This window comes from Hypomesus nipponensis, chromosome 15, assembly GCF_054491055.1.
Source record: "Hypomesus nipponensis isolate SF chromosome 15, ASM5449105v1, whole genome shotgun sequence".
NCBI lineage: Eukaryota > Metazoa > Chordata > Actinopteri > Osmeriformes > Osmeridae > Hypomesus > Hypomesus nipponensis.
In genome coordinates this window covers 13,842,783-13,870,054 of record NC_140375.1, presented here as the reverse complement: position 1 = coordinate 13,870,054, position 27,272 = coordinate 13,842,783, and the positions used below count along the sequence as shown (strand labels likewise).

Sequence of the window (27,272 nt, the reverse complement as noted above, 5' to 3'; positions counted from 1 at the left end):
TGGGAGTGGTTGCAGCCTATATTATAGCCACCTAGCAGATAAATACAGACATCTTCTGCACCAAGATAACCCTGTGGAATTAAACTATTTAAAATGGATACATTTAGACCACATTTACCAAGCAGTTGTGTACATATTATTTTAATGTCTACAGTTGTGGGGGTAATTTCAGGTGCAGGTGAGCTTTCTAGATTGTATTTGTTTTACTGGGTTTATCAATAGATTACGGAAGAACCCAGAAATATATTGACTGCAAAGTGAGATTAAGAAAAACTAATCTGTAGAGCTATAATAGATACATTTTTATTTACAACACATATTTGTTTACGGACTTACTTTCATGGGGATTATTTTGTCATGGTTGTTATTTGACTACTCTGAAAATAGGATTTCACTCTGTGACCATATTCAATGCGTCACTGGTCATTTCCCCTTAATTGTCTTTGTTTCAGATTGGTGCTACTATTCACAAGTTAGTTGTGACAATAACTGCACAGGTAAAGAAACATTCAGAGGGTTGGTCATGGCAACCCAGATTATTCTACTACAAAAAATTATTAGATTAAATACATGTTTACTTTATCGGCAGTTTTGCTTCTGATTTAAAGGACCCAATGGTTGGGTTAAGGTGGCTGAGATGTGTGGCTCTAGGTTCCAGTCTCCCATTAACATTGTCACTAAGAAAGCTGAACTAGTTCAGCAACGCACAGGATTCAAGTTCACAGGCTACCAAGACTCCTTTAACAGCCTCATCACAAATAACGGTCACACAGGTGAGTCCTACAGAAGATGTATATAATTAGTTTATTTACTTCTTTTGGAAAGAACTTTCCTAACTGGATGCAACTTAATCTGTAGTTCAAGTGGACTTGACGACAACAGCCACAGTTTTGGGTGCTCATCTACAGGCAACATATAAGGCAGTTCAACTCCACCTACACTGGGGTGAGGATGGAGGTCCTGGATCAGAACACACAATTGATGGAGAGAGATACCCAATGGAGGTACTGTATGGTTTCATAGATATGCTTCTGTCTCTAGATATGACTTTGATTACTTTTGTTTGGTCTGTTATCTAATTATCTGTAATGTCATTCTCAGCTGCATATTGTTCACATAAAAGAGACTCACAACTCTTTGGCTGAAGCCTTAAAAGATCCAACAGGCATTGCAGTTCTTGGATTCTTTTATGAGGTATTTTAGGATCTAAGTGATTTAACAATGCCTTAATGACGGTTATTTCTCCGGCAAGGAGAACATCAATCTGATGTTGGTTTGATATTTATCCAAGGATATCCTTTCCCATTTTAGGAGTCGACAGTGTCGAACCGGAAATATGACTCCATTATAAATGCTCTGAATTCTATCAAACAACCCAGTAAGTCAATCAGCCTGTAAAAAGGGATTGCTCATTCATATATCACCATTCATTCCATGGCCTCCAAATAGATAAGAGAGGCCTCTAAATCAAATGCCGATTACAAAGACTAAAGTACAATGCACATATGAGTTATAGCCTATAATAAAACACAGACATTGGTCCCACCACATTATAAGGTTTGAGCAATGGTGTTTTATGAGTTGCTCGCTTTATGAAAACTTAAGCTTCTGGTTTCTATTGTGTTGACCTCTGTAGACACCAACACTAGCCTGAATGGAATGGCCCTGGACATGTTAATCCCCTCCAGGAGTAACATGACAAGCTATTACTACTACAATGGCTCCCTTACCACACCCAACTGTGCAGAGTCTGTTGTGTGGACTGTGTTTGAAAACACAATTCCACTCAGCAAGCAACAGGTAGTGTTCAATGCTACTTTACAATAAACACTATAAAAATCCATGCATACCAATACCTTAAAGAGCCACTTTGTAAAGTTGTTCTCAATGTGATATTAAACCATTGTATTTTATGTTTTTTTTAATTGGTTGTCTTTTCCCCAGCTTGCTGCTTTTTCAAAGCTTTGGTTTGCTGATGCACTGCCAATGGCAGGGACGTATCGACCTGTACAGCCTCTAAATGGTCGCAGGGTATATTACTCTGGCGGCCATGTTGTCCTGCTCAGCACTTTGCTACTCGTCTGCTCTTTACTGTCAGCCATTGAAGCTTCCCTGCCAGACTTCTGAGAGGACAACCTAAGGCATCCTCTCAGTCACTTTGTTCTCTAAGTCACTTTGTTTGTGTATTTTTGTATAGCAAATTATAGGTCGGACCATATCAAAGTTGTATTATTATGTAATTAATATTTATAACAGTTATGTCCGTAAGAATGTATTACCTGTCCAATTTGCATGGCTACATTTTTCTCAGGGAGTAATACTGGAGTCTGAACCTTTGAATAAAACCTGTATCTGACCTGACCTGTATCCATGTTTAAGGAATAGTTCCATATTGTATGAAATGTTGTCAATCTTTGAATGTTTGTTTACTACGACTGGTCAATCTACACTCTTCATGTTTCTGATCTAATTCCTCATTCATCCACCGGGAGGCAATGATGAACACTAGTTTAGTTGGACTTAGAATTTTGAAGCCCTTCTAAACCTTGATTGCAATAGCCCAGTGTTGTATATTTTCTCATTACACTATCAATTTGCTTGATATGATCAGTGCTCAATAGGGTGCAAATATGTTTCACTGTGCAAACAATTCTGAGAAAAAGTTGCAAGACAATTATTATATAAGAATCATGCATCATGTAAATTTCAGCCCCAAAGGTACTGGTTGTTGACACATGGTCCAGGGTGAATAAGTGAATCAGTAAAACTTAATTCTTAAATACACTTTTTTTTAAATTGTAAGACACAGTGGTAACTGTGTTATGGCAATGTAGAACCACCCTTGTTGTTAGTGACTGAATGATGAATAATGCCATCATCTCTAGTCAGAGAAGTGTGGATAATGGCTGCTGATTTAATTTGAGGTATTATACAGGCTATCTATACATCCCTACGTAAGTGGCTACAATCCCATTAAACACAGGAATAGATACCAGCTCCAAGCCTTTTAAGTGCCTTTAGCACTGCCGTGGTGAGGAAAGGCATACTTTTCTGGCTGCGCAGTCATGTTGCTGTAGAGATGTGAGATGCAGAGAGCTGTGAACAGTGTCACGCTTTATATCAGTTATGCAATATTAAAACCATGGATTATTATGGTATTCATCTGTATGATTAGGAAGATCCCTAGACCAGGCCACAGACAAATCCTGTACAGGCCAATCACTATTATATAATATACTGTAGCAAAGCTGTCTACACTGTTGTCATGGGAAACTAAGCATTACTCTCCCTCATGATTTAATTATGTTATATCCATTTGGAAATTATACAGTCTACTGCAAAATATCAGGATTATCTCCGAATGTATACTAATACTGACTGAAGCCATGAGTTTTCACACTGAAAAACATCATCCCTCCATTTTGCACAAACCACCCTTCCCCCACTTCCTCATGGCTCACTTGGTGTGACTCTGAGGTTTGGGTTGTCTTGACAACAGAGGACATATCTCAGTTTCTTTTGTGGCCAGCACATTACACATTTCATGTTTTTCTTAGGGTTAGGCAAGAGCCTTGTGCAGAAGAACTTCCTCTGCCAGAGGACCGCATGAGGAGTCACTAAATGTTTCACGAAATAAGTGATTCACAAGTGCTCACGTTCTTCATGACAACATTTCAAGACTACTGTTCATCACTAATACATAGCACTGAGAATATCCTTAATTGAGACAAAACTGTCTCATCAAACAACTATCAATTATTAGCAGTATCTGTGAAAACAACATTGTAGCTGTATTTGAACAGTTATGCATGGTTTTATGGTTTAGCGAGAGAGACAGAGAGAGAGAGAGAGAGAGAGAGAGAGAGAGAGAGAGAGAGAGAGAGAGAGAGAGAGAAAGAGAGCGTGAGTGAGTGAGTGAATTTGCACTCTTTAGGTTGACGTTGAACCTCTTCCTGTGGTTGGGACCACGTGGTGGAGACAGGGTTAAAAAGTAGATCACATTCATTTCACAGTTCTGTTTCTGCTGGGATGAAGAAGAGGAAGCTGGTAAGATACAGTGAAAATGTCATAACTGATTCATTGTCTGTGTAAATGGTTACAGTTGGAACATAGTAAAGGTGTGCAGTGAGAGATCATCAATTTTGTAAGACAGAATGAGGATATGTGAAATGTGAGAAGTCACACTGTTTTCTACTACAGTTTTATCAAGCGTAGTTGTTACTTTTTCATTGAAAAGAGTTCAGAAGTCAACAAGGACCCGCTACAACAACCGAGAACACCTGACATACAGTGCAGTCACCCATAAAGTAGAAAGCACTACTAAACTCCTCTGCACAGTGTAGTGTTTCCTACTTTATGGATGAGTGTACTGAGGGCTACGGAGGACAATGCAAGGAAGTCTAAATTCACATATGTTTAATGTCTCAACTACTTTGAAATAGATGTGACATGCTGCCAATTGTGTGCTGAATGTTTTTGTGCTCGCTATTGTCGTATCAAAATTATTATAGTTTCAAATTGTAATCTATAATCATCATTGTATGAATGAACTCTGACTGAAAATACAAGTTTGCTCATCTGAAATGATTCCCACCATTTCTCACATGCATCATTTTACAGTTAATTGAAATGAATAGTTGAATTTATATCATAATAGACAGTCACTGTAATCCATAAAAGAACTGTATAAATTTGACAAAAGTCTGAACAGTTTATTGTGCTTGTACTTTACAAAAATGACTCCACAGTATTCTTTCTTTATCTATACAATATTTTCGACCTGATCTTTGACACCTCTGCTTAGTGCTTACTCAAAAAAAGAAACATTTTAAAATAAGTCAAAGAAAATATGTAAATGGCACCATAAGGCAAATATTTGAACTATTGTACAACATTCAGGTTCAGCTTAGCAAGTAATCAGAGACATAGTCCCTTAAGGCTACAATATCCTAGCTGATGCCAAGTATATTCAGGATATGATCATTATCTATTCAAATGAATCAACAGATAATGATAGTTATATACTATATGAAATCCGTAATATTTGTTTTATGGCCTCTCTTTGCCTGTGAAAGACTAATAACTGTCTGGTGGATGCATAGCAACATTGGCTAAGTTCCAAAAATGAAAACCTGGGAAGAACACAGTACCACACAGACTGAATTGGTCGCATCATCGATTTTAGAATGTAATTGAAATCACAAAAGTAAATCAACTTCCGTCCTCTGTCTGGCCCTCTTGATTAATCTTTGAAACCACGTCAGCAAGATCCGTGACACAATCGGATGACTACCGTGTGTCTCTTCCTATTCCCAAGGTAATGGCTGCAGATAGTTTGATGGCACCAGACCTCGACGCCCATGAAGGTCACCCTGAGTTGGGATGGAATAGTCATTAGCCAGGGAGAAGCCTTACATTCATTGATTATTCCTTTTGCGTGAACTATGTAAAAACCCACATAGAAGAATCCATCTTGATCCATGTCACCGATCACATAAATGATGTCCCCAGCACGGAAGGGTAGCTCATTCTATGGGGGAAAAAAAGATATGGAAAATGATCATGACAGGTTGTAGTATTACAAGTGGGATGAAGTAAGTCAGCTGAACAAAATAAGACATCTTTATCAAGGGGACGACAGTTTGAGTTGTGGACATTACTTCACTGTCCATGTTGGGGGAGCTTTCCCAGGGGTCGTACTCAAAGAGGGCCACCATTCTGTGGACAGTCACATTGTCTGGGATACTGGGAACCGTGTTCACATCTGACGGGAAAGATATCCCTGCTGTTCAGGACAAAAACAGCTGTCAATTCAACATTTGACAACAAACTTTGAAGGATCAGAATCAGAATAAGAAAGGGTTTTAAACGCCATGAAAGTTTGCACAAACAAGGAATTTACTTTGGCAAGAAGGTGGATGATCCATTGCTAGCAATCCCTAAATGACTGATGGTGAACTACTGTATAATGACTCATTATAGAATTGACATGATGAAATCTATAATGTCTAAGTGATACAAATGACAATGTCTCCCCAAGTCTGGGTGTGAGAAAGGGAGATACCTGTATGGTCCACAGGCAGGAAACCCTGCTGCATGAGCAGGTACTTGATGTAGTCATCTTCCACTGGGATCTTAGCTACCATGTTACCAGGCACATAACCAGAGAGGCCGCCAGACTCCCCATGATAGAACCCATCCATATCTTTATCTCCAAACACCTATCAAACACACATAAACAGCGGTCATCTATTTCTTAACCTGTTATTATTGGCAGAGACTATATTTTGTAGTCAGGGTTTGAATTACGGGGATTTGGCGGGGTTAGACCTCCCTAATTAAGACTTGGACCCCCCCCCCCCCCCCCAATAGAGGTAAAAACACCAGGTTGGGGGGGTAGATACATTTATATATCATTCTTACCTGTAATCGTAAATATTACTTTACACCATGGAGAATAAGTTGACCCCCTCAATTGTCATTGTATAATTCGCACTGTTTTTTAGTAATGCTAAACCTTGTGTCCCAATGAACAAGTACAAGCATGGAAAGTTAATCGTTTAGCATCAAGCAAGTACAAATGAGGACAGGAAATGAGAAAACCCACATAACTCTCACATCAAGCAGGCCTGACATTGAATCTAAAACAACAGGAAACAGTATTATCTGTCTTCTTTGATCTATTCCTGCCTGTTATTTTCTGCCATTCGAACATGTACATCATTTTTCCCTCAACCTGTTATGGAGTTAGATGCCTCTATCTGTCAGAGTAAGGTCCATAGTACCTTTAGAAGTTGCTTTGCAGCAACAATAACACAAAGTACTCCACAGGGCTTTACCTTGATTATTTGTCCAGGCACGAAGGGCAGTTCCTCTCCTGCCGTTTCATGGTTTGGAGACATGGCAGCAGGGTTGTATGGGAAAAGAGCCACAAAGAGTTGGGCAGTGGGCACAGACAGCTGACTCGCGGTCTCAAGATCCCACTCCCCGATATCATCAGGCGTAGAGATCCTCAGTCCATCTGGATACAGAAGCACGTCCAGTTCCAACATATCCTCCATTTACAGCAGTTTGAGTGAGCCCTATGCTCTGCCAGATGGCAACTGCACACAGGCTTGCCTTTCTCTCGTCCTTATGTGAGGTAAAACAGGTAAGCTGCAAGCACAGAATCTAATCCTCTTTGAGGAAAGTAGATAACTATATAGCCCTAACCCTTCCTGCTGGACAAGTCTACTCTATTGTGAAAGCAACAACCTTGGACTATTTATTACTGGTTGTTTTCTTATTAAAGGGGAAATTATCATCAGGACTCTTTCCCAACACAAGTAATAGAGAATAATTAGTCTGAACATGATGTGAATGTAGGATAATAGTATAGCCTTTGAGCCTAGTAAAACATAAATGTCTATACTGTGTGCAATACTTGATAACAGGGGTAACATACCACACATGCTGTCTCTAGATAAAGTTTTCATGTTACTTGAATGTTGTATCATTGATTCAATCTTCCTCCTTCTCACAATTTGACCCACTTATTATGGGATTCCCCTCCTGACCCTCGGTTACCTAGCAATAATCTCCTACCGGGTACAAAAGAGTGTGTGTAAAACAGGAATAGTGTGAAAGAGAGATGAGGAGGGAAAGAGAGGGGGAGACAGACATGAGTGAATGAGTAAGTAAGTGAGTGGGAGTGTGGTGAGTGAGTTTGTGTATCTTTATCTATATTTTTAAGGGTCGGTAGACAGAAATAAGGATATGGCATGCATTTGCAATTCTATAATCAATTTTGCCTAATTATGTGTCTGTGCTAGAGCAAACCCTTGCCTTTACTGTTCTTTAACAGCAGAGTGCGCTCTAGGTCTATAGATCTGCACAGATGGACTAACTAATATAAGATTAGAGTGAGACACAAACAGCAGGGAGTTAAATCTACTTTCCTCATCTCCATGGGAACCAGATTTCATAGAACCTAAGATAGGATATTATTACATGTAGGATAACTGGTCTCTTAGATGGAATACAATTATAAAAGTTGTATCCAGGTGGCAGGGAGATGATTCAACACAGGCAAATGATGTGGTGGTTACTGTGGTATTGACAGTCACACCAAAAGTAGTCGTTTGGTTTAATTAACTCAGAGAAAGTTGAACAGAGCACAACTTGTCAGCAGAGGACAGACTTTACATGTGCCACCTATAAAAAAGTAGGCTATGTAGCAAAACCAAGGTAAGGTTAGGTGAGCATAGGGCTGTTCAGGGGTTCACTTAGTTTAAAAACATTATGAAACATTATTACTCCATAACAATCTACAAGGGGTTAAAGTTTGGTTAGGGTTCTGTGTGTCTTCCCATTCAAGTTCAGCTCTCGCGAATATTTTGTTTTATTTTTTTATTACATTACATTGATTTTGACACTATTTTAATGTCACAGGCATTCCACATGATACCAATTGTCGATTGATTTATCATCTGTTCTGCCAAAATCATGTGAAGGGCCTCTGTATTCCCATGTAAGAGTTGTTACATCATTAGCGAGACACCCACCTTTCTGAGATGACGAAGCCACGAGAAAGTGTCAGGAGGGTGTCCCGTCTGCACGAGCGCAGACAGCAGGGAACAGCTGCAGTTTTAGGTTAGCGCGATACATTCACTGCATTGCGAGTAAAATATCAGCATATTATTCTTTAAGACATAGAATAACGTAAACACAAACCTTATAATAAAATGGTTGATCGCGAGCAGCTGGTGCAGAAAGCCAGGCTGGCTGAACAGGCGGAGAGATATGATGATATGGCAGCAGCCATGAAATCGGTAAGTCTCTCCACCCAAACCATTGCCTTGGAATGAGATTATTTGACATTAAGCATTTTCCCAAGTATTTTAATGATCAATGATAGCTGAATGAATCAGTTTGTACATAACATTTACTCTGGGCTACTTGGATGTCTACGGCAGTGAAACATTTTGATAGTGGTCTATTGTCAATTCTGCAGTTACGCGCTCATTCAGCGAGGCCTATCACTGCAATGCACATCCAAATAAATCAAAACTGTACGGGTTTCAACTCCGGCCATTCCCGTGGCGGGTTTTAGAGGCTAATATGAGAGATCGGTGTTTTAATTAGAGGCTGATATGCAAGAACGAGTCTGTTCAGCTCCTTGGGCGGTGCCTTTCTCATGCCTTTCACTGCGATTCACTACACTACAATGCAATGTTTAGGATTCACCAACATTAAACCGTGTTAAACTATTTTACAGACTTGGCTGTTTATATTTGTACACTGTTGATATTTGTCTGAATTGTCATTAAAAATCAGCTTGTCAGCGTGAAGTTACCCATCTGCAATTCATTGAATTAAATTGTGTTGGCAACGATACGAACATTTGGTAGATGCTTCTATGATAAAACTAATGAAAATAGTTGTGCAATCAAATAGTAAATGTGTGAAAAATGCCTTCATCTTAGACTGGTTTCTAAATTTGCAGCTCTTTACACAAAACAAACGTAGGAGGCAGCAGAAGTCTCTAGAACATTATTTGTCGTATTGCAGTGAGTCAATATGTTGAGACTGGTATTGGGCTGTAGTGTTTTCAGTTAGCCTATTGTTTGCATATTTTTTTATTGTTCAGCATATAGTTTTTAATTGTACCTAATTGTGTGAATTTGTTGACGTGAGGTTGCAGTAGGCTGTCTTATTTGCCCAGTGTTCGAATTTAGCCAATAAACTACTGGCTGTAGGCTGCCTGTCTCATTAACCTACTGCTAGGCGTCTGAAACATTATCGATAGCCTTGGTTACATTAAAGTCAGATTGGGTTTTGATTCTGTTGGAAAATGCTTTGTCACCAGAACATTTTTTTCTTTCTTAAGTGGTACCACTTGATATGCACTACGATGCCCTCTCTGGAGAATATCGCTTTATGCTACTGTGCCTTAAAGATGATTTCTCGTTGGATAGTCCAAATACGTTGATTTCGCAGTGTACCAGTAGGGGTGTGCTGTCTCGAAGGGAAATCCCTTGGTATTTCTGTCAGGACTTTCTTTATGGCAGGGAAAAGAAACGAGGAATCAAATTACCACGAATTAGGCCTGCTCCATAACCATATCACTTGGGTATCTTGCTAACATTAAAAGTTCAGTTGTTTAAGTCATTTGAACTGCTGCTTTAATATTTCTCACAAATTTGTTGCAAGTTTCTTTTAATACTTACTGTACTGTTGGCCGAAGAATAGGAGATAAACAGGTATTCACTTACCTTCATAAGCTTTACATGTTGGCCTATATTGTAATATGCTGTTGGCCATTGAAATGATGGCTCTGACGTCGTCTCTTAACCGCCATCTTTGTTCATCCCGGGAGGGAATGTCACATTAGCCCACGAGGAAGGAGCAGTGTTGGCTCATTGATAAGAGCCGTTGGGGCCACTCACAAGCTAGCCTCTGTTTTATTTTAATACTGTGATCTCACTGCAAGACAAGACCAAGGGGGATGGGACATGGAAGTTTCAATTCAGTGATAGTTAGATTATCAGTTGGAAGTTTTCTTCAGTTTAATTTCAGAGGCACATAATTAGTCACCTAGGCAATATAAAAACAAAACATTATTTGATTTAGGTAATTTCACAGGCCTTGAATACAGCATATAAGTTAAAATATAATCAAGTACACCCGATGGTTGTAAATAGACCATGCTTTTACATGTATCTCAATACCAGTCTGTATACAATATACAGAATCCTACCCCACATTGGCATATAAATAGTTAAATCTGTGGTCAGAGTATACTCTTGCCTGGTGTTTCACTCAGGTGAAAGGTCAGTTTGAACCAGAGAGAAGGTCACTGAAACACGTGAACTAACTGCCTGGTGCAGCGATCGTCTTCACTTACAGTGCAGCTGCCCCCCAGTGCTCATGGGAACATCATCCAGAACACCCCACCCCCACTCTCAGTATATGGAATATGGCTGCTTGCTTGCTAGCATTAGCTGGCCATGAGGCAGCTGGAGATATTGGTACAGTAAATTAAGTGATTGCCATGGAAACTGGGAATTGCAAATGGCAAATTGAATTGAACATCCCTAATGCTGTGCCATGTATTGATATTGAATGTTATCATAATGTAGTGATAATAGCCAGCCTACTGTACATAAAACCTGCAGGATTTTACATTTACACTTTAAGCATTTAGCACATACTTTTACATACAAATAATACATAGTAAATGCAATTGATAATCAAGCATCAGAAGTGCAAAGTTCCATCAATATTTTGTTGGTTAATGCGGTGTTTATTTTTGCCAGCCACATAGCAACAATAACATCATCTCAACTACAATATTAAGTTGAAGTATGACTTGAAGTAGGTTATGGTTGCATTATGGGTGGGATAACAAATGTGTCATTATCCATGTCATAACATTCCGATATTCACCACTAATCTCTCAACCTCGCTGTACCCTCTCTAAGGTAACAGAACTGAACGAGGCCCTGTCCAATGAGGAGAGGAACCTCCTGTCTGTAGCCTATAAGAACGTGGTTGGTGCTCGCCGCTCGTCCTGGAGGGTTATTTCCTCCATTGAGCAGAAAACTTCAGCCGATGGCAACGAGAAGAAGATAGAGATGGTGAGGGCCTACAGGGAGAAGATCGAGAAGGAGCTGGAGGCCGTGTGCCAGGACGTGCTCAACCTGCTAGACAACTTTTTGATCAAGAACTGCAACGAGACGCAGCACGAGAGCAAGGTGTTCTACCTGAAGATGAAGGGAGACTACTACCGCTACCTGGCCGAGGTGGCCACCGGCGAGAAGAGGGCTACCGTGGTGGAGTCCTCCGAGAAGGCCTACAGCGAGGCTCACGAGATCAGCAAGGAGCACATGCAGCCCACCCACCCCATCCGCCTGGGCCTGGCTCTCAACTACTCCGTGTTCTACTACGAGATCCAGAACGCCCCCGAGCAGGCCTGTCACCTGGCCAAGACCGCCTTCGACGACGCCATTGCCGAGCTGGACACCCTCAACGAGGACTCCTACAAAGACTCCACTCTCATCATGCAGCTGCTTCGAGACAACTTAACACTGTGGACAAGTGACCAGCAGGATGACGAGGGAGGGGAGGGCAACAATTAAAGAGAAACCATGCTTAGAAAAAAAACGAAAAGGCCGGTGGACTTTGGCAGCCGCTATTGCCGAAGATACTACCACAGCAGCTGTTGTTTATTTTTCCATGTGTTCAATGAAAAGATTCAAACAGAGATGTGAGAGGGGAGGTGAAATCTTAGTTTAATATATATAGAAATATATATATAAAGAGTTGAAAGGGCCTCCGTCTTCTTGGTTTTCTCTTTGACATTTGCCAAACCACTGATGTGTCAATCAATCAGCTGGACGAGGTCGTTGTTTGATTGGAATGGCAGCCTCACACTGGCAAAGGGACAGGTCTTGTTCCACAGGAAGCTGCTTAGGTTAGGTTTTTGTGCGATAGAGATGTGTTCAAGACACTTCGGAGATTAAGAAATACTTGAAGGAAAATGCCTCATAAAGATAGTTTGCATTGGTGCCAGTACGAGAACAAAGCTACACTAAACGTTTGTCAGGGAGTGTAGAAAGGCCACGACAACTAATTTAATTAACAATATAGTAGATTTCCCCTTAATATCGAATTGAAGTATTATGCTTTTGAAAACAATAAAAAGGTGAAAAACTGTTATGAATACGTTTTTTCTGTCTACAATATATTTGGCATTTACTGTAAGACACTGGAACTCGTTTGGAATTAAGACAGTTTAAAACAGAAAAAAACTAAAGCAGCTTCAGAGTTTGTGGTTTACTTCAGTGTTTGTTTTATTAAATGCACTTGCCTACTATACTGTTTCCTCAATGTAAGATGACTACAGTTACAGTATAACAATAATATCGATTATTCAATATTGTGCATGCTGGTGATGTATTTATATACAGTAGCTTGACTTTATTAACTTATAGTGTGGGTGTTAAGTATTCATATGATTGAAAAAAAAAGATAGGCTTTGTCTAATGTTTACCTATAATTTTTCATTTTATTCTTGGTTTTGTCTTGATTTGCTATACCAAAATGGTGATTGTTGAAATTGACTTGTAATGATAGTGTCGCTATAGTGACATGCAATATGTGTATTTGATTTGTTATGGAAGTAAAAAAAGAAAAAAAAAAGGAGAAAACCCCAGTGATCACTTAATATTACCAGCTGGTGTTTGTCACTACAAAACTATGAATATGGAATTATAAAACAAGACAATGTTTTAGAACGATATTTGAGTACTTTTTCTGTCATGTTATTATTAACAATGGTGAAGTCATCAGAATCTGAGTTTCTGTTAAGAAAGAAACATGGACCACAGCTTATTTCTGACAGTATACTTTTTCTGTTGTTTGTTGGATTGTTTTTATACCTTTTTGCTGTTTCTGAGTGACAAATATCTTGAATGTGAGTCATTATGTAGCAGTTGCACAAGAACCGAAATAATAGCTATGACAATAAAAAAGAACATGACAAAATTATAAACAAACCATTTCCATGGTGGTCCAGTGTATTGTTGTAATGTTAGGAAGTACATTTGATCGTAAACAGATGGAGGAGTATGAATCCTTAGTATGTGCCATTAGTACGATGTGTGCCTAAGATAAAACAAAGATCAACATAGAGTATGACTGTCATGATGACTTGAAGCGGTTGTTGAGGAGTAGGTATCTTTTTAAATGTCCATGAAAATATGTATGCAACAAGGGATTTACACTCTCCACGACTAAGACTGTGTGGGTACTTAAAACGTATAACTTAAAAATCCACCTTAACTAGATAAACACCAATGCACATATCTGATCATGTGGTGATGCAAAATGTCTAAACTGGTCCACAAACAAATGGAGGGGCTCACTGGCTTTGCCACTGTCAATACAGTTTCTGCTCATTCATTTCCTTTGAGAGTTAAAAAATCAAAATTTATTTTTGAAAGGAGGACGTATAGTTAAAGTAGGGTACGGTTTATTTCTAGGTGGATTGTTTTCTCCAATGCTGCTTTCTATGGTCCATTGTGGATCTATTGTGCAACGTGTTGTTTTAAAATGGCGCTGCTAATTAATTTGTTATTAGTTTTGTGTACATTACATTTGTATTCATTTAGCAGACGCTTTAATCCAAAGCGAGAATTGTGTTATCTGTGTCATCAGGAACTCCCTGCATTTACTTTAACATTTACCATCAACAAATAAAACAACTTTTAAATACAGAAATCCATCACATTTTAGGGGACATTTTACTGTGGTGTAATTTACGGAAAATGTTTGCCATTTGATTGCTTTTTGTTGTCCCATTAAAGTGATTTGTTTATCTGTATTTTCATATTTATTTTTTACAGTTTCCATAATTCATTTTCTGCTTCATTCTTTTACGTTCAAATATAAGATTAATGATGGTGAGATGTGTTGAGCAGCTGACACCAGCATCCAGAGGCATGCTAAGTAAATGCTAAACCATACTGTACACACTATATTCTCTTCAGTACAATTCATAACCTGTTTTTGGGTCATACACTTAGATCAAATATCTTCTTTGTGTGTGTAAGTATGCGTGTTAGTGTGTGTGTGTGTGTGTGTTTTTGTGTGCGCGCCCGCGTGTGTGTGTGTGAGAGAGAGAGAGAGACATTGAAACAGAGAGAGTATGTCTAAATGGCTGCATTGCAGAGCAGAGGCTGCCAGATCTTTAGAATTATTGAAAAGACAAACCAGATTTGATAGGAACCTTTGCTCATCAATAAACATTCATAATATGGAATAGGAATTCTGAAATATACAGGTTCTGCAATCTCATTTAATCTCAGAGTAGTTTGTTGAGGCCTAATGTTTGTTGGACATTGAATCTCTATTACTCATTTGAGTCATTATTATTTGCATTCCACTACAGTGGATTTGTAAATCAGTTAGTCTCAAAATTATTGATGCACAACTATTTTCAACGGCACCACTCTGATCATCTGAAGAGGCAGTTTCTGGCTCTCTGTTGACTGCAGACTGCTGCTGAAGCTTGCTGCACTGAAGCTTTCATGAGATGATTTTCTGGGCTTGGAACGGTCCTCCTCGCCAGCCAATAGCTGATAGGCTTTCCGTCCGCAGTCACCAATCCAATTCTTGTTGCTAGGGCTATAATAAGCATCCAACTCTTAGCTCAACTTCTTGCTGCACCGCTTAGACGCCTATTGCATCTCACGAAAAAAAGATGAAAGCTTGAGCAACACAGAAAATATTAGAATTCAGCACCAACCTGTAAATCAGCTCCAACCTGTCTACCATTCAGCGCTGCGCTTGACAACTCAATCCTATTTAGAGATTGTATCGTTGAGGTATTGTGCCAATTAGGACCCGCATCAGCGACAAGACAAGCAGACACACAGTAACAAATAAGATACGGCGCAATCGCTGCTTGCAAAATAATCATTGGTAGAGAAATTGGATACACAGCAGACAGACAGACGGCTTTCGTATCCGAAGATCGAAAAAACACATGTCGTTGTAAAGATAAGGCTTTTAAAACGGGACGATTTAGAAGTGTGCTCAATCACAATTCTGAATGTCAATTAAAATTGCATGTTGTACAGATTATTCCTACTGGGAGGCTCACCTCGCTGACAAAAATAATGGGAGCATGCATCTCTCGGAGGATTGTGTAGTTTGGGCAACCAGTGTGATGCAGGGTCAATGTTTTTTTTTTTTTCATGTAACCTCTGTAAGGTGAACAAGGTAGACTACCAGGTGGCAAGAATGGCAGGTCTGTAGGTGGACACTGGAGGGCAGCATCCGATTGGGTTGGAACTCCAAGTAGACATGAGGGTCTGTAGTAAAAAAAAACTGATTGTGTAACACCAGTGGGTTGCAGCAGCTGAATACTATCCATGTAATGCATAGTAAGTCAAATATATTGCAGATGGGTAATGTTCCAGATAACCAGTAGAAGTATTGATTTACTGGACAATGGACACACTGAAAATGCAAAGACTGAGACTTTAGAGGGAGTGTTCAGCCACATCCTGGACCAGTGCTGGAACTTGAGGTGTGATCTTTATATTCTGGCACACCATGCACTTTCTGCATGTTGAAAGGTATAGGCTTCATAAAACAAGTCTATTCTATGGCATTTCAACTTGATGTTCACTTTTATAATGTTAAAAGATGATGACCATGCTCCAGAAATATTCTGTAATTTAAAAACAAAAGAGAAGCACAGTAGATGCTCAGTGCCCAGACAGCCAGTTCTATATATAGTTCTCTGTATTGCCTGGGAGAAGAGTTTGAAGAGGAAAGGCACATTACTGTGACAGGCCCACCACTGAGTCTAGGCTAATAGTATATTCAGTGACTGATCAAAAAATTATTGCATAAGAGAACCTCTGCCAAATTTAGCACACTACCTCAATCTGTCCCAGATGTATTACAATGTTGTGCCATTTACTCAAATGTATGCTTTGTATCAGACATGCCACCATCCCCATTACCTAGAAGCGGATTAAGCTTTATTAAGAAGAAATATTACAATGCATACTAATGTAGTTAAGTATTTCATCATCTTGGCTTAGCTTCTCTCCTTCTTCTAAAACACATTCGGTGTTAATGAAGTCTATGCATGGTTGAAATGAATGCAATTCATTAATATGGCAAAGTCTAAATACAGTAGGAGACAAAGAAAAGCAAACACTGTAACCTGATTGCATCTTTATTATCTCACATCTTATTATCATGCAGCATCAAGAACAAACACAATCAGTTATACAACAGTGCTCTCTCTCCTATCTTTACTGCTGGCTAACATCTACTGTTTTGTAGATGTATTGTATCCTTGACTCTGACCCTGATTGGTTGCTGAGAATTCCTGCTAGATTAACTTTTCTTTAACCCTTCTTGTTGCATTTCCTTCAAAGCAACCAACCAACCAGAGAAAAAGGTTGGAACTACCTATGATATACCAGTGGTTTAAACAAGTGAAATTGTTTTTGCAGAAACAGCCACATGAAGCACATTTACTGATATTTGACTACCAGAATATAGTACTAACAATGCAATTCAAGGTAAAAAAAAAAAAAAGAGGCACTAAAGTAACAGTATTGATCATTTCAAACAGCACTCGACAACTGCTGTCTGCAAAATCAACCGATGCTGGGGAGGCACTTTCAGGAGTTACTTTCTCTTGACCGTCATGCTGAGGTCTCCCTGGAGAGCTGGCAGGGGTAGAGAAGCCTCGACAGTCAGCACACCCTCTGGAGACAGAGAGGAGGTCACCTTCTCAGAGTCCACACCAGGGGGGAGTCTACAGACGGAAGAAACAGGTTAGACCACAGAGACTCCAGAATATCCACTGGGCTGATTAATGCATGCAAAGTTCCCAATGTCATGAAAGGAATGTGTCTTATCTGTTGTCATCCATTTTTTTCCATCAGTAGCTGATTCGGTGTTTACTTTCATTATAAAGGAATTATTTTGTTCTGCTTTGTGTGTGGTTTGGTTGTCTGTGTACTCACGTGTACTTCCTGGTGAAGTTCCTGGACACATATCCGTGCTCGTCGCGTCTCTCTTCGTGATTTCCTGAAAAGCAGAGACAAATATTATTTGAGTGGAAGTTTGACATTTTTGTTTTGTGTTAAGATATATCAGTGCCTGTAGAATCTGATGGAGCATCAACACCAGACATGTACCAGAGATCTCAACGATTCCATCCTTGGCCTTGACTGTCAGCTCCTCGGGAGCAAACTGGTTGACGTCCAGGCTGATCCTCCACTGGTCATGGGTCTGTCTCATCTCAGACAGACCACTGCTCAACTGCCGGCTCATCATGCGGGCGTAGGGGTTGCCCATTAGGGAGGGGAAGACGAAGCCACCATCCACAGAGGAGCCAGGAGGACGTAGGTAGCCGGGCCAGTGGGTGCCGGGCCAGTGGGCCCACTCATCTGGGATGGTGGGCATGCCGAAGGACTGGTCGAAGAGCCTGCTACCGTGGTGCCAGTTGCGGAAGGGGTCAAAGGTGGGCTCCCGCAGCATGGTGAAAGGAATACGTCGCTCGGTCATCGTGTCAGTGGGTTGCGGAAGGGTAGGTCTCAGTCTCGCACTAAAGTCAAGGTGAGAGTGGAGTGAGGGTCCTCGGGTATGGGCTTTATACACCTCTCCGTCTGCCCCCCTCCTGCCCCCCTCCTGCCCCCCTCCTGCCCTCCCAAACCAGTTATTTTTAGAGTTGTTGGACTCTGGGTTGACTATTCATGGGAAGCCTCCTCACCATTGCAAAGGAATTCAAACGAAAACCCCCCCCTGTTAGAGTTGCTGGACAATTGTAATCTTCTCCTATACATAACAGGCTTGTGAAGGTATCTGTCCCCCCCGCTCTGCTCTTCATCCGTATCAGCGCCTGTTGAGATATGACTCCAGCAGTCCAGCAGCACTCAGCAGTTTTGGAAGAGGGGACAGCCTGCATCAACGTACAGATGCACAGCTCCCATCACAGAGCAGCTGGTTTCTCCATGAGACCTGAGGTCTGCCTGGAAGTTACTTTCTGTAACTATTCAGTTTGAAGGAATTCCACTGATGAAGTGGGGGAAATTGTAGAGTGACAGTCTACCCTGGGATCAGACAACATGCGTGGATGCTTTTCCAAAAATATAAATAAGGGTGGTGAGCTGGTCTGAGGATCATTTGACATAGCTCAAACACAGAGAACTGGTCATGGAGTGTGGAAGATGACCATAGTTAATCTTAGAGCATTGGGCAAGGAAATCATTAATGAATCAGTCTTCATCCTAGGGCTGACACTGAATGTATATGAACAACCAATCTAAACAGTTCTTACCATCATTAATAAATTGCAAAAGCAAAATTATCTCATGCATTGCGGTAGGAGGAACCTGTGATACCCAAAGGACTCAAACAGTCAACCAGAGTAGTACCAGCAGAACTTTGTGAACAAAGAGACTGTTTGTAAACAAAGTAATCACTTCAAAGTCTATTTAGAATAAAGAGACTATCAATATTCTTTAAAAAAAAAAAAGAATTGTGATACAGTTGAATAGTCATTCCTAAAAAGAAACATATAAGCTCCTGGCAAACATGAAGGATTTTCCAAACATATGTGTCAAATGGCAGAGCCAGCAGTTGCTATCTCACACTGAGTAAATAAGTAAATATATAGGGGCATGTTTGTTCTGACATGAAAGCCCATGGATGCTATTGTGGTCTGTTTAAGGGCACCTTGCCAACCCAACTGTCCACACTCAGCACATGTCATAGTACAGAATGTACAGAACTAGGCACTTAATACACGGCCATCCATTACATAGGGACTTGGGAAATAATAAAATAAAGGCTTAAGTGTCCTATGTCTAAAGTTGGATATCCAATCCAGTGACATGTGGCAGATAGACTGTACCCACCCTGGAAAAAATGACAAGTTGCAGGACTAGGAACATTAGCAGTAATCTCCCTGTCTTGACATGCTGAGTGCCCACATAGCTGCAACTTAAATAACATGGCACAGCACATGCGACACATACATCCAGCCCATGGTGAAAGAGTAGCACAAACATGCACACAGAAGCTCACAGTAAAAGCCTGCCAACATAAGAGGAAACCTTTGGCTCTCAGATGACAAATTGTGATTCTGTTTGAAAATAATGATGGTTTTAATTCCAGCTTTTTTTTCTTTGCTCGGCTTTGTTCTGTTTTTGTTGTGTGTTTTTTTTTTGGTGCACCATCACAAGAGAGGAAGCGTGAAATTGTATAGGATTTAAAATACCCAAGATAGATATAGCATACAGGTGTGGCATGTACAGTATGGATTGCCAGGAACTTGCAAATGAAGATTCTGCCTAACAATGTTTCATCTAAAGCCTACATGTTTTATGCATTCAACAATGCATCTTGCCATTTCTGTATTATGACTGACTGTGTGCAGACTGCGTTGGATTTGAGAAATGCTGTGTCAGAAACCTAAGCCCTATTGGTGTGCCAAGATCCACCGCTGGTGAAGGTTTAACTGTGACTGAAGCCTAGACTGGCTCTGAATGGGTGCTACAGCTAAGTGTGGGTCTGCAAGTTGGGGCTACACATCAAGGTACCGTATGTGAGAAAAAACAACAAGGACACCTGATCGTAAGGTAAAAAAATGGTATATATGAAGTGAAATACAGCCTGTAGTCCATTTTTACACCATATCAGAGACTGGTAAACAATTGTCCTGTTGCATGGCAACTGTTTCCACAGTTACCTCTGCTTGGAAACATTCCTCTGTGGTTTTTAGGATTGCCTCCTCTGAGTAGAAAACGAAGCAATGGAACTGACTGCAAAAATGCCAACTAATTAAATGATTAACGTAACAAGATTGATAAATGTCCTGTTTTCCATATGTGGCCTACTGTACTTGTCATCCTAAGTTCTAAATATGTGTCTAAAAGGGGATAAGCTGTCGTCAATGGTAACGTTCCTTGTGTTCCGTGCGTGTTACCAGCTGTGGTGTAGAATGTTTAGACAGAGGGGGATGATAGATAGTGTCTGTGATTGTGTTTAGAAAGGCATTCTTTTCAGACCCGATTTTCTCCTCCTCTTACCATGCATATATAGATGGCATATGCCAATACATGTCAGAAACGGCAGGTTTCCTTGTTGTACTGCACATAAACTCAGCCTACTCTGTATTCTTAACATTAAACATTTGCGAAGATCATTTCATGGACACCCTCTACCACACATAACTTACTGTACTGTACAACTTAACCCCTGTGGTGTTTCTATAGGATAAGGGAACTGCATGGCTGTACAAATCACTGCACATATGTCTAACATGACAGGCCCTTCAGATAGTGGGTCCGCTGTGCTCAGACAGGACTATATAGTACAAACCTATATGTCCTCTGGAGAGGAAAGTATGATGGAAAGACACATACTTCATGTGAGCACGACACTCATCTCAAGATGGTGTGTATGGATTGTGTATGACTGTATGGATAGTTACACCATCTACAAAAGGAAGAGACTGGAACGGTTTACTGTTGTGAGAACGGACAAGAAACCTTAAGGTTAGCACAGTATACAGTGTGTGTAGGTTAAAGTTTGAACTGAAGAGTGTTGTTTTCTGTAGGTCTAACAAACACAAATACACAAAGAGGAAATGGGCAAAGGAACTTAAGAGGCATACGCCCAATTTTGTTGCAGAAATACAGGGCTTCAGACTCGAATATAGAGATGCAAAACGGACAAATAGATTTATGTGAAGATTTCATCATTAACTGGCACAGTGCTGCCATCTAGTGTTCTATACATCCACAACAGAGAGTGTCTCAACTATATTGTTTTGAAATGTGTACAGATAAAAAACTAAATATTTGACAACAAGAATTATAGCTTTGGTTTATTATTTTCAGTAGTTACGTTATGAAAGCATGCAAAAATATGTTCTTGACAATGGTACATATTTACAGATACATTTGAACACACAAATATAATTCACAGAGATATTCACGACCAAATGTGCAGTAAAATCACAAACAGGAAAAGTACATCTCATTGAAAAAGCTAAAAAACATTTTGTGACTGTAAAACTCCTTCATTTGGTCAATTAGAACATCACAAAAATCACATAGGAATTTGGATTACAGCATCCACACTGTTATTGACTGAGCAAGTATTTTACACAAATAGGTCTGAAAATCTTAACATGCTTGTTTTTACTTGTTTGTGTAACAGGTCAACTACAGAGTTTCAGTGAACGCATCGTCTTCATACAAGTCCTCCAGCTCTCCATCTCTGCTTCCCTCTCTGCTTGTGTTTCTGTAGGTTAAAAAGCTCCATTAGGTTATGTAAGGATATGTAGGTTATATAAGTTATGTGAGGGTGTGGACAAGCGGGGGGGGGGGGGGTGTTAATAGTTAATGTTGGGCTAAATGTCGTCGTTCTTTCGAAACCACTGCATATTATTTCACATCAGAACAAAGACTAAAGAGACAGGAAAAGGGAGCGTTGACAAAATATTTTTCCCCAAATCCACCCCAGGATGACTCCCATAACAGTTGAAGGTAACAAGGGAGAGTTTGATTGCTTCCTCACGACTGTTGATGCACCTACCTCAGTGAGGGATGAACATTGGAGGATCTCAACATCCAAGTGTCCCTAAACAATGAGAAAGAAGTTCAACAAACCAGTAATGAATTCATGTCAAATGGACAGGATGACTAATGAAGACTATGTGAAGACGTGAAAAGGTTGTTGATTGCCATGGTGTTACTGACTGCCCTGCAGTTAAGCGTGTGACTCAGCCAGCTGTGTTGAGGAGGATAAGAGGAGACCTGCACCACATTGTGATGGTGTCAATTATAATTAGGCTTGTCTCTACATCCTATTTACCCAGACCACCGCAAACTGTGCTAAAGAAGTTGGTTTGTGTATCTTCTATAAGTGTGACTTTTCATCACAGTTCTCTAGCCGCAGGGCTACCCCTTGGCTGATCATGGTTAATATCCAGTCAATAGTATTTGTACATTACTAAGAGAGATGGCTATTGAAGGGGCAATCTCTATGCATGCCATTGGGATCAAGGATAGCAGGCTAATGGTTAAGCAGAATCCACAACAGGATGCTAACAGATCAACTATAGACCTTTGGGGGGATTGGAACAAAACAGGCCTCATATGCTGTAATTAGCTGTATCAGAGACCTCCCACAGATCCACAAGGGTGAAATGCCACTTTCAGCAGCTCTGATTATGTAATGGAGAGCTTCAAGGCCCCACATTAGCCATGCCCCAAAAGCTTCTGCTGGGCCATTATCCAGCAGAGCTAAACACTTCCGCTGAAGTTAAAGATCTTTCTGGGTATCTTAAGGGCACTTACTGTCTGTTTGTGCCAAACAAACATTAACTAAAAAATTTGGTGTACTTTACCAGTAATGGAAAAAAAAAATGGTGAATGAAATGAGTGTATCCTCCCTCATACTCAAAAACGAATATCATATACACTCAAACACTTGTTTATGAATGACTCTAAGTAAGAACAAATGTCTCCAGATTAGTGTGAATTGATGAAATAACTACCCCAAACGATCTATCGAAGTTTTACTACCTTAGGGAAGCAGTTACGGTGGGAAAACACATTCTTAAATTTATTTTTTTGGTGGGTCACACATTCTGACGCCGTCAGAAATGGCGACCTCTGTGATAATGGCTCTATGATGACTCTAAATCGGAAAACATGGTTCCAGATTAGTGTGAATTAATGAACTAACTACCCCAAGCCATCTTTCGAAGTTTTAATACTTTTGGGAAGCAGTTACAGAGGGAAAACACATTCTTAAATTTATTTTTTTGGTGGGTCACACATTCTGACGGCCGTCAGAAATGGCGACCTCTGTGATAATGGCTCTATGATGACTCTAAATCTGAAAACATGGTTCCAGATGAGTATTAAATTGTTGAAATAACCACCCTTAACCCTTTTTCGAAGTTAATACATTTGGGAAGCAGTTAGGGTGGGAAAACTCATTCTTAAAAAAAATGTATATAATAATTTTTTTGTGGGTCACACATTCTGACGGCCGTCAAAAATGGTGACCTGTGTGGTAATGGCTCTATGATGACTCTAAATCAGAAACAACGGCTCCAGATTAGTGTGAATCGATGAAATAACTACCCTGAGCGATCTTTCGAAATTTTATTACCTTTGGGAAGCAGTTTGGGTGGGATTACTCATTCTTTAAAAAAATGTATATAATTGTTTTTTTGTGGGTCACACATTCTGACGGCCGTCAGAAATGGTGACCTATGTGGTAATGGCTCTATGATGACTCTAAATCGGAAAACATGGTTCCAGATGAGTATTAAATTGTTGAAATAACAACCCTAAACCCTCTTTCGAAATTAATACATTTGGGAAGCAGTTACGGAGGGAACAAACATTCTTAAATACTCGTTTTATTTTTTTTGTGGGTCACACATTCGGACGGCCGTCAGAAATGGTGACCTCTGTGGTAATGGCTCTATGATGACTCTAAGTAAGAACAAATGGCTCCAAATTAGTGTGAATCGATGAAATAACTACCCCAGACGATCTATCGAAGTTTTACTACCTTTGGGAAGCAGTTAGGGTGGGAACACTCATTCTTTAAAAAAATGTATATAATTATTTTTTTCTGGGTCACACATTCTGACGGCCGTCAGAAATGGTGACCTGTGTGGTAAAGACTCTATGATGACTCTAAATCGGAAAACATGGTTTCAGATGAGTATTAAATTGTTGAAATAACAACCCTAAACCCTCTTTCGAAGTTAATACATTTGGGAAGCAGTTACGGAGGGAACAAACATTCTTACAAAATCGTTTTATTTTTTTGGTGGGTCACACATTCTGACAGCCGTCAGAAATGGTGACCTATGTGGTAATGGCTCTATGATGACTCTAAATTGGAAACATGGCTCCAGAATAGTATTAAATTGATAAAATAACAACCCTTAACCCTCTTTCAAAGTTAATACATTTGGGAAACAGTTACGGAGGGAACAAACATTCTTAAATAATCGTTAAATTTTTTTGGTTGGTCACACATTCTGACGGCCGTCAGAAATGGTGACCTATATGTGGTAATGGCACTATGATGACTCTAAATCGGAAAAATGGCTCCAGATTAGTGTTAAATTGATAAAATAACAACCCCAAACCATCTTTCGAAGTATTAATACATTTGGGAATTAGCTACTGAGGGAACACACATTCTTACAAAATCGTTTTATTTTTTGGGTGGGTCACACATTCTGACGGCCGTCAGAAATGGTGACCTATGTGGTAATGGCTCTATGATGACTCTAAATCGGAAACAATTTCTCCAGATTAGTGTGAATTAATGACTTAACTACCCCAAGCCATCTTTCGAAATTTTTATACTTTTGGGAAACAGTTACGGAGGGAACACACATTCTTACAAAATCGTTTTATTTTTTTGGTGGGTCACACATTCTGACAGCCGTCAGAAATGGTGACCTATGTGGTAATGGCTCTATGATGACTCTAAATTTGAAACATGGTTCCAGAATAGTGTTAAATTGATAAAATAACAACCCCAAACCATCTTTCGAAGTATTAATACATTTGGGAATTAGTTACGGAGGGAACACACATTCTTACAAAATCGTTTTATTTTTTTGGTGGGTCACACATTCTGACAGCCGTCAGAAATGGTGACCTATGTGGTAATGGCTCTATGATGACTCTAAATTGGAAACATGGCTCCAGAATAGTATTAAATTGATAAAATAACAACCCCAAACCATATTTCGAAGTATTAATACATTTGGGAATTAGTTACGGAGGGAACACACATTCTTACAAAATCGTTTTATTTTTTTGGTGGGTCACACCTTCTGACAGCCGTCAGAAATGGTGACCTATGTGGTAATGGCTTTATGATGACTCTAAATCGGAAAACATGGTTCCAGATGAGTATTAAATTGTTGAAATAACAACCCTTAACCCTCTTTCAAAGTTAATACATTTGGGAAGCAGTTACGGAGGGAACAAACATTCTTAAATAATCGTAAATTTTTTTGGGTGGGTCACACATTCTGACGGCCGTCAGAAATGGTGACCTATATGTGGTAAAGGCACTATGATGACTCTAAATCGGAAAAATGGCTCCAGATTAGTGTTAAATTGATAAAATAACTACCCCAAACCATCTTTCGAAGTATTAATACATTTGGGAATTAGCTACTGAGTGAACACACATTCTTACAAAATCGTTTTATTTTTTGGGTGGGTCACACATTCTGACGGCCGTCAGAAATGCTGACCTATGTGGTAATGGCTCTATGATGACTCTAAATCGGAAACAATTTCTCCAGATTAGTGTGAATTAATGACTTAACTACCCCAAGCCATCTTTCGAAATTTTTATACTTTTGGGAAACAGTTACGGAGGGAACACACATTCTTACAAAATCGTTTTATTTTTTTGGTGGGTCACACATTCTGACAGCCGTCAGAAATGGTGACCTATGTGGTAATGGCTCTATGATGACTCTAAATGTGAAACATGGTTCCAGAATAGTGTTAAATTGATAAAATAACAACCCCAAACCATCTTTCGAAGTATTAATACATTTGGGAATTAGTTACTGAGGGAACACACATTCTTACAAAATCGTTTTATTTTTTTGGTGGGTCACACATTCTGACGGCCGTCAGAAATGGTGACCTATGTGGTAATAGCTCTATGATGACTCTAAATTGGAAAAATGGCTCCAGATTAGTGTTAAATTGATAAAATAACAACCCCAAACCATCTTTCGAAGTATTAATACATTTGGGAATCAGTTACGGAGGGAACACACATTCTTACAAAATCGTTTTATTTTTTGGGTGGGTCACACATTCTGACAGCCGTCAGAAATGTTGACCTATGTGGTAATGGCTCTATGATGACTCTAAATCGGAAAACATGGTTCCGGATGAGTATTAAATTGTTGAAATAACAACCCTTAACCCTCTTTCAAAGTTAATACATTTGGGAAGCAGTTACGGAGGGAACAAACATTTCTTAAATAATCGTTTAATTTTTTTGGTGGGTCACACATTCTGACGGCCGTCAGAAATGGTGACCTATGTGGTAATGGCTCTATGATGACTCTAAATCGGAAAACATGGCTCCAGATGAGTGTTAAATTGATAAAATAACAACCCCAAACCATCTTTCGAAGTATTAATACGTTTGGGAATTAGCTACTGAGGGAACACAGATTCTTACAAAATCGTTTTATTTTTTTGGTGGGTCACACATTCTGACGGCCGTCAGAAATGGTGACCTATGTGGTAATGGCTCTATGATGACTCTAAATCGGAAAACATGGTTCCAGATGAGTATTAAATTGTTGAAATAACAACCCTAAACCCTCTTTCGAAATTAATACATTTGGGAAGCAGTTACGGAGGGAACAAACATTCTTAAATACTCGTTTTATTTTTTTTGTGGGTCACACATTCGGACGGCCGTCAGAAATGGTGACCTCTGTGGTAATGGCTCTATGATGACTCTAAGTAAGAACAAATGGCTCCAAATTAGTGTGAATCGATGAAATAACTACCCCAGACGATCTATCGAAGTTTTACTACCTTTGGGAAGCAGTTAGGGTGGGAACACTCATTCTTTAAAAAAATGTATATAATTATTTTTTTCTGGGTCACACATTCTGACGGCCGTCAGAAATGGTGACCTGTGTGGTAAAGACTCTATGA

General features: G+C 39.7%; 4 protein-coding genes across 8 annotated transcripts; 2 read left to right on the top strand and 2 right to left on the bottom strand.

The window, feature by feature from the left end:
- Nucleotides 1–93: 93 nt before the first annotated feature.
- On the top strand, nucleotides 94–2,235 carry ca4b (carbonic anhydrase 4b). The gene is made up of 8 exons (XM_084674844.1): nucleotides 94–178; nucleotides 453–497; nucleotides 609–773; nucleotides 859–1,004; nucleotides 1,102–1,194; nucleotides 1,312–1,378; nucleotides 1,637–1,800; nucleotides 1,945–2,235. The coding sequence occupies exons 1-8, from the start codon at nucleotides 94–96 to the stop codon at nucleotides 2,125–2,127; spliced, it is 948 nt and encodes a 315-aa protein (XP_084530970.1). The 3' UTR covers nucleotides 2,128–2,235.
- A 2,472-nt stretch (nucleotides 2,236–4,707) lies between these two features.
- On the bottom strand, nucleotides 4,708–10,450 carry LOC146257634 (RIMS-binding protein 2). Of its 5 annotated transcripts, XM_084673578.1 has the most exons (7): nucleotides 8,713–10,445; nucleotides 8,544–8,619; nucleotides 6,840–7,580; nucleotides 6,065–6,221; nucleotides 5,661–5,785; nucleotides 5,459–5,530; nucleotides 4,708–5,372 (listed from the first exon to the last, which is right to left on the bottom strand). In XM_084673578.1, the coding sequence occupies exons 3-7, from the start codon at nucleotides 7,059–7,061 to the stop codon at nucleotides 5,307–5,309; spliced, it is 642 nt and encodes a 213-aa protein (XP_084529704.1). In that variant the 5' UTR covers nucleotides 7,062–7,580; nucleotides 8,544–8,619; nucleotides 8,713–10,445; the 3' UTR covers nucleotides 4,708–5,306. The 5 variants fall into 5 exon arrangements, with proteins under 5 accessions (XP_084529704.1, XP_084529701.1, XP_084529702.1 ...); XM_084673575.1 differs by lacking the exon at nucleotides 8,544–8,619 and having other exon boundaries at nucleotides 6,840–7,021; nucleotides 10,254–10,450; XM_084673576.1 differs by having other exon boundaries at nucleotides 6,840–8,619.
- Nucleotides 8,674–14,365, top strand: ywhag2 (3-monooxygenase/tryptophan 5-monooxygenase activation protein, gamma polypeptide 2). Its single transcript, XM_084673574.1, has 2 exons — nucleotides 8,674–8,810; nucleotides 11,463–14,365. Exons 1-2 carry the CDS (start codon nucleotides 8,724–8,726, stop codon nucleotides 12,117–12,119), a joined length of 744 nt encoding a protein of 247 aa, XP_084529700.1. The 5' UTR covers nucleotides 8,674–8,723; the 3' UTR covers nucleotides 12,120–14,365.
- A 2,359-nt stretch (nucleotides 14,366–16,724) lies between these two features.
- Nucleotides 16,725–18,121, bottom strand: LOC146257632 (heat shock protein beta-1-like). The gene is made up of 3 exons (XM_084674035.1): nucleotides 17,712–18,121; nucleotides 17,538–17,601; nucleotides 16,725–17,326 (listed from the first exon to the last, which is right to left on the bottom strand). Exons 1-3 carry the CDS (start codon nucleotides 18,079–18,081, stop codon nucleotides 17,197–17,199), a joined length of 564 nt encoding a protein of 187 aa, XP_084530161.1. The 5' UTR covers nucleotides 18,082–18,121; the 3' UTR covers nucleotides 16,725–17,196.
- Nucleotides 18,122–27,272: the final 9,151 nt, after the last annotated feature.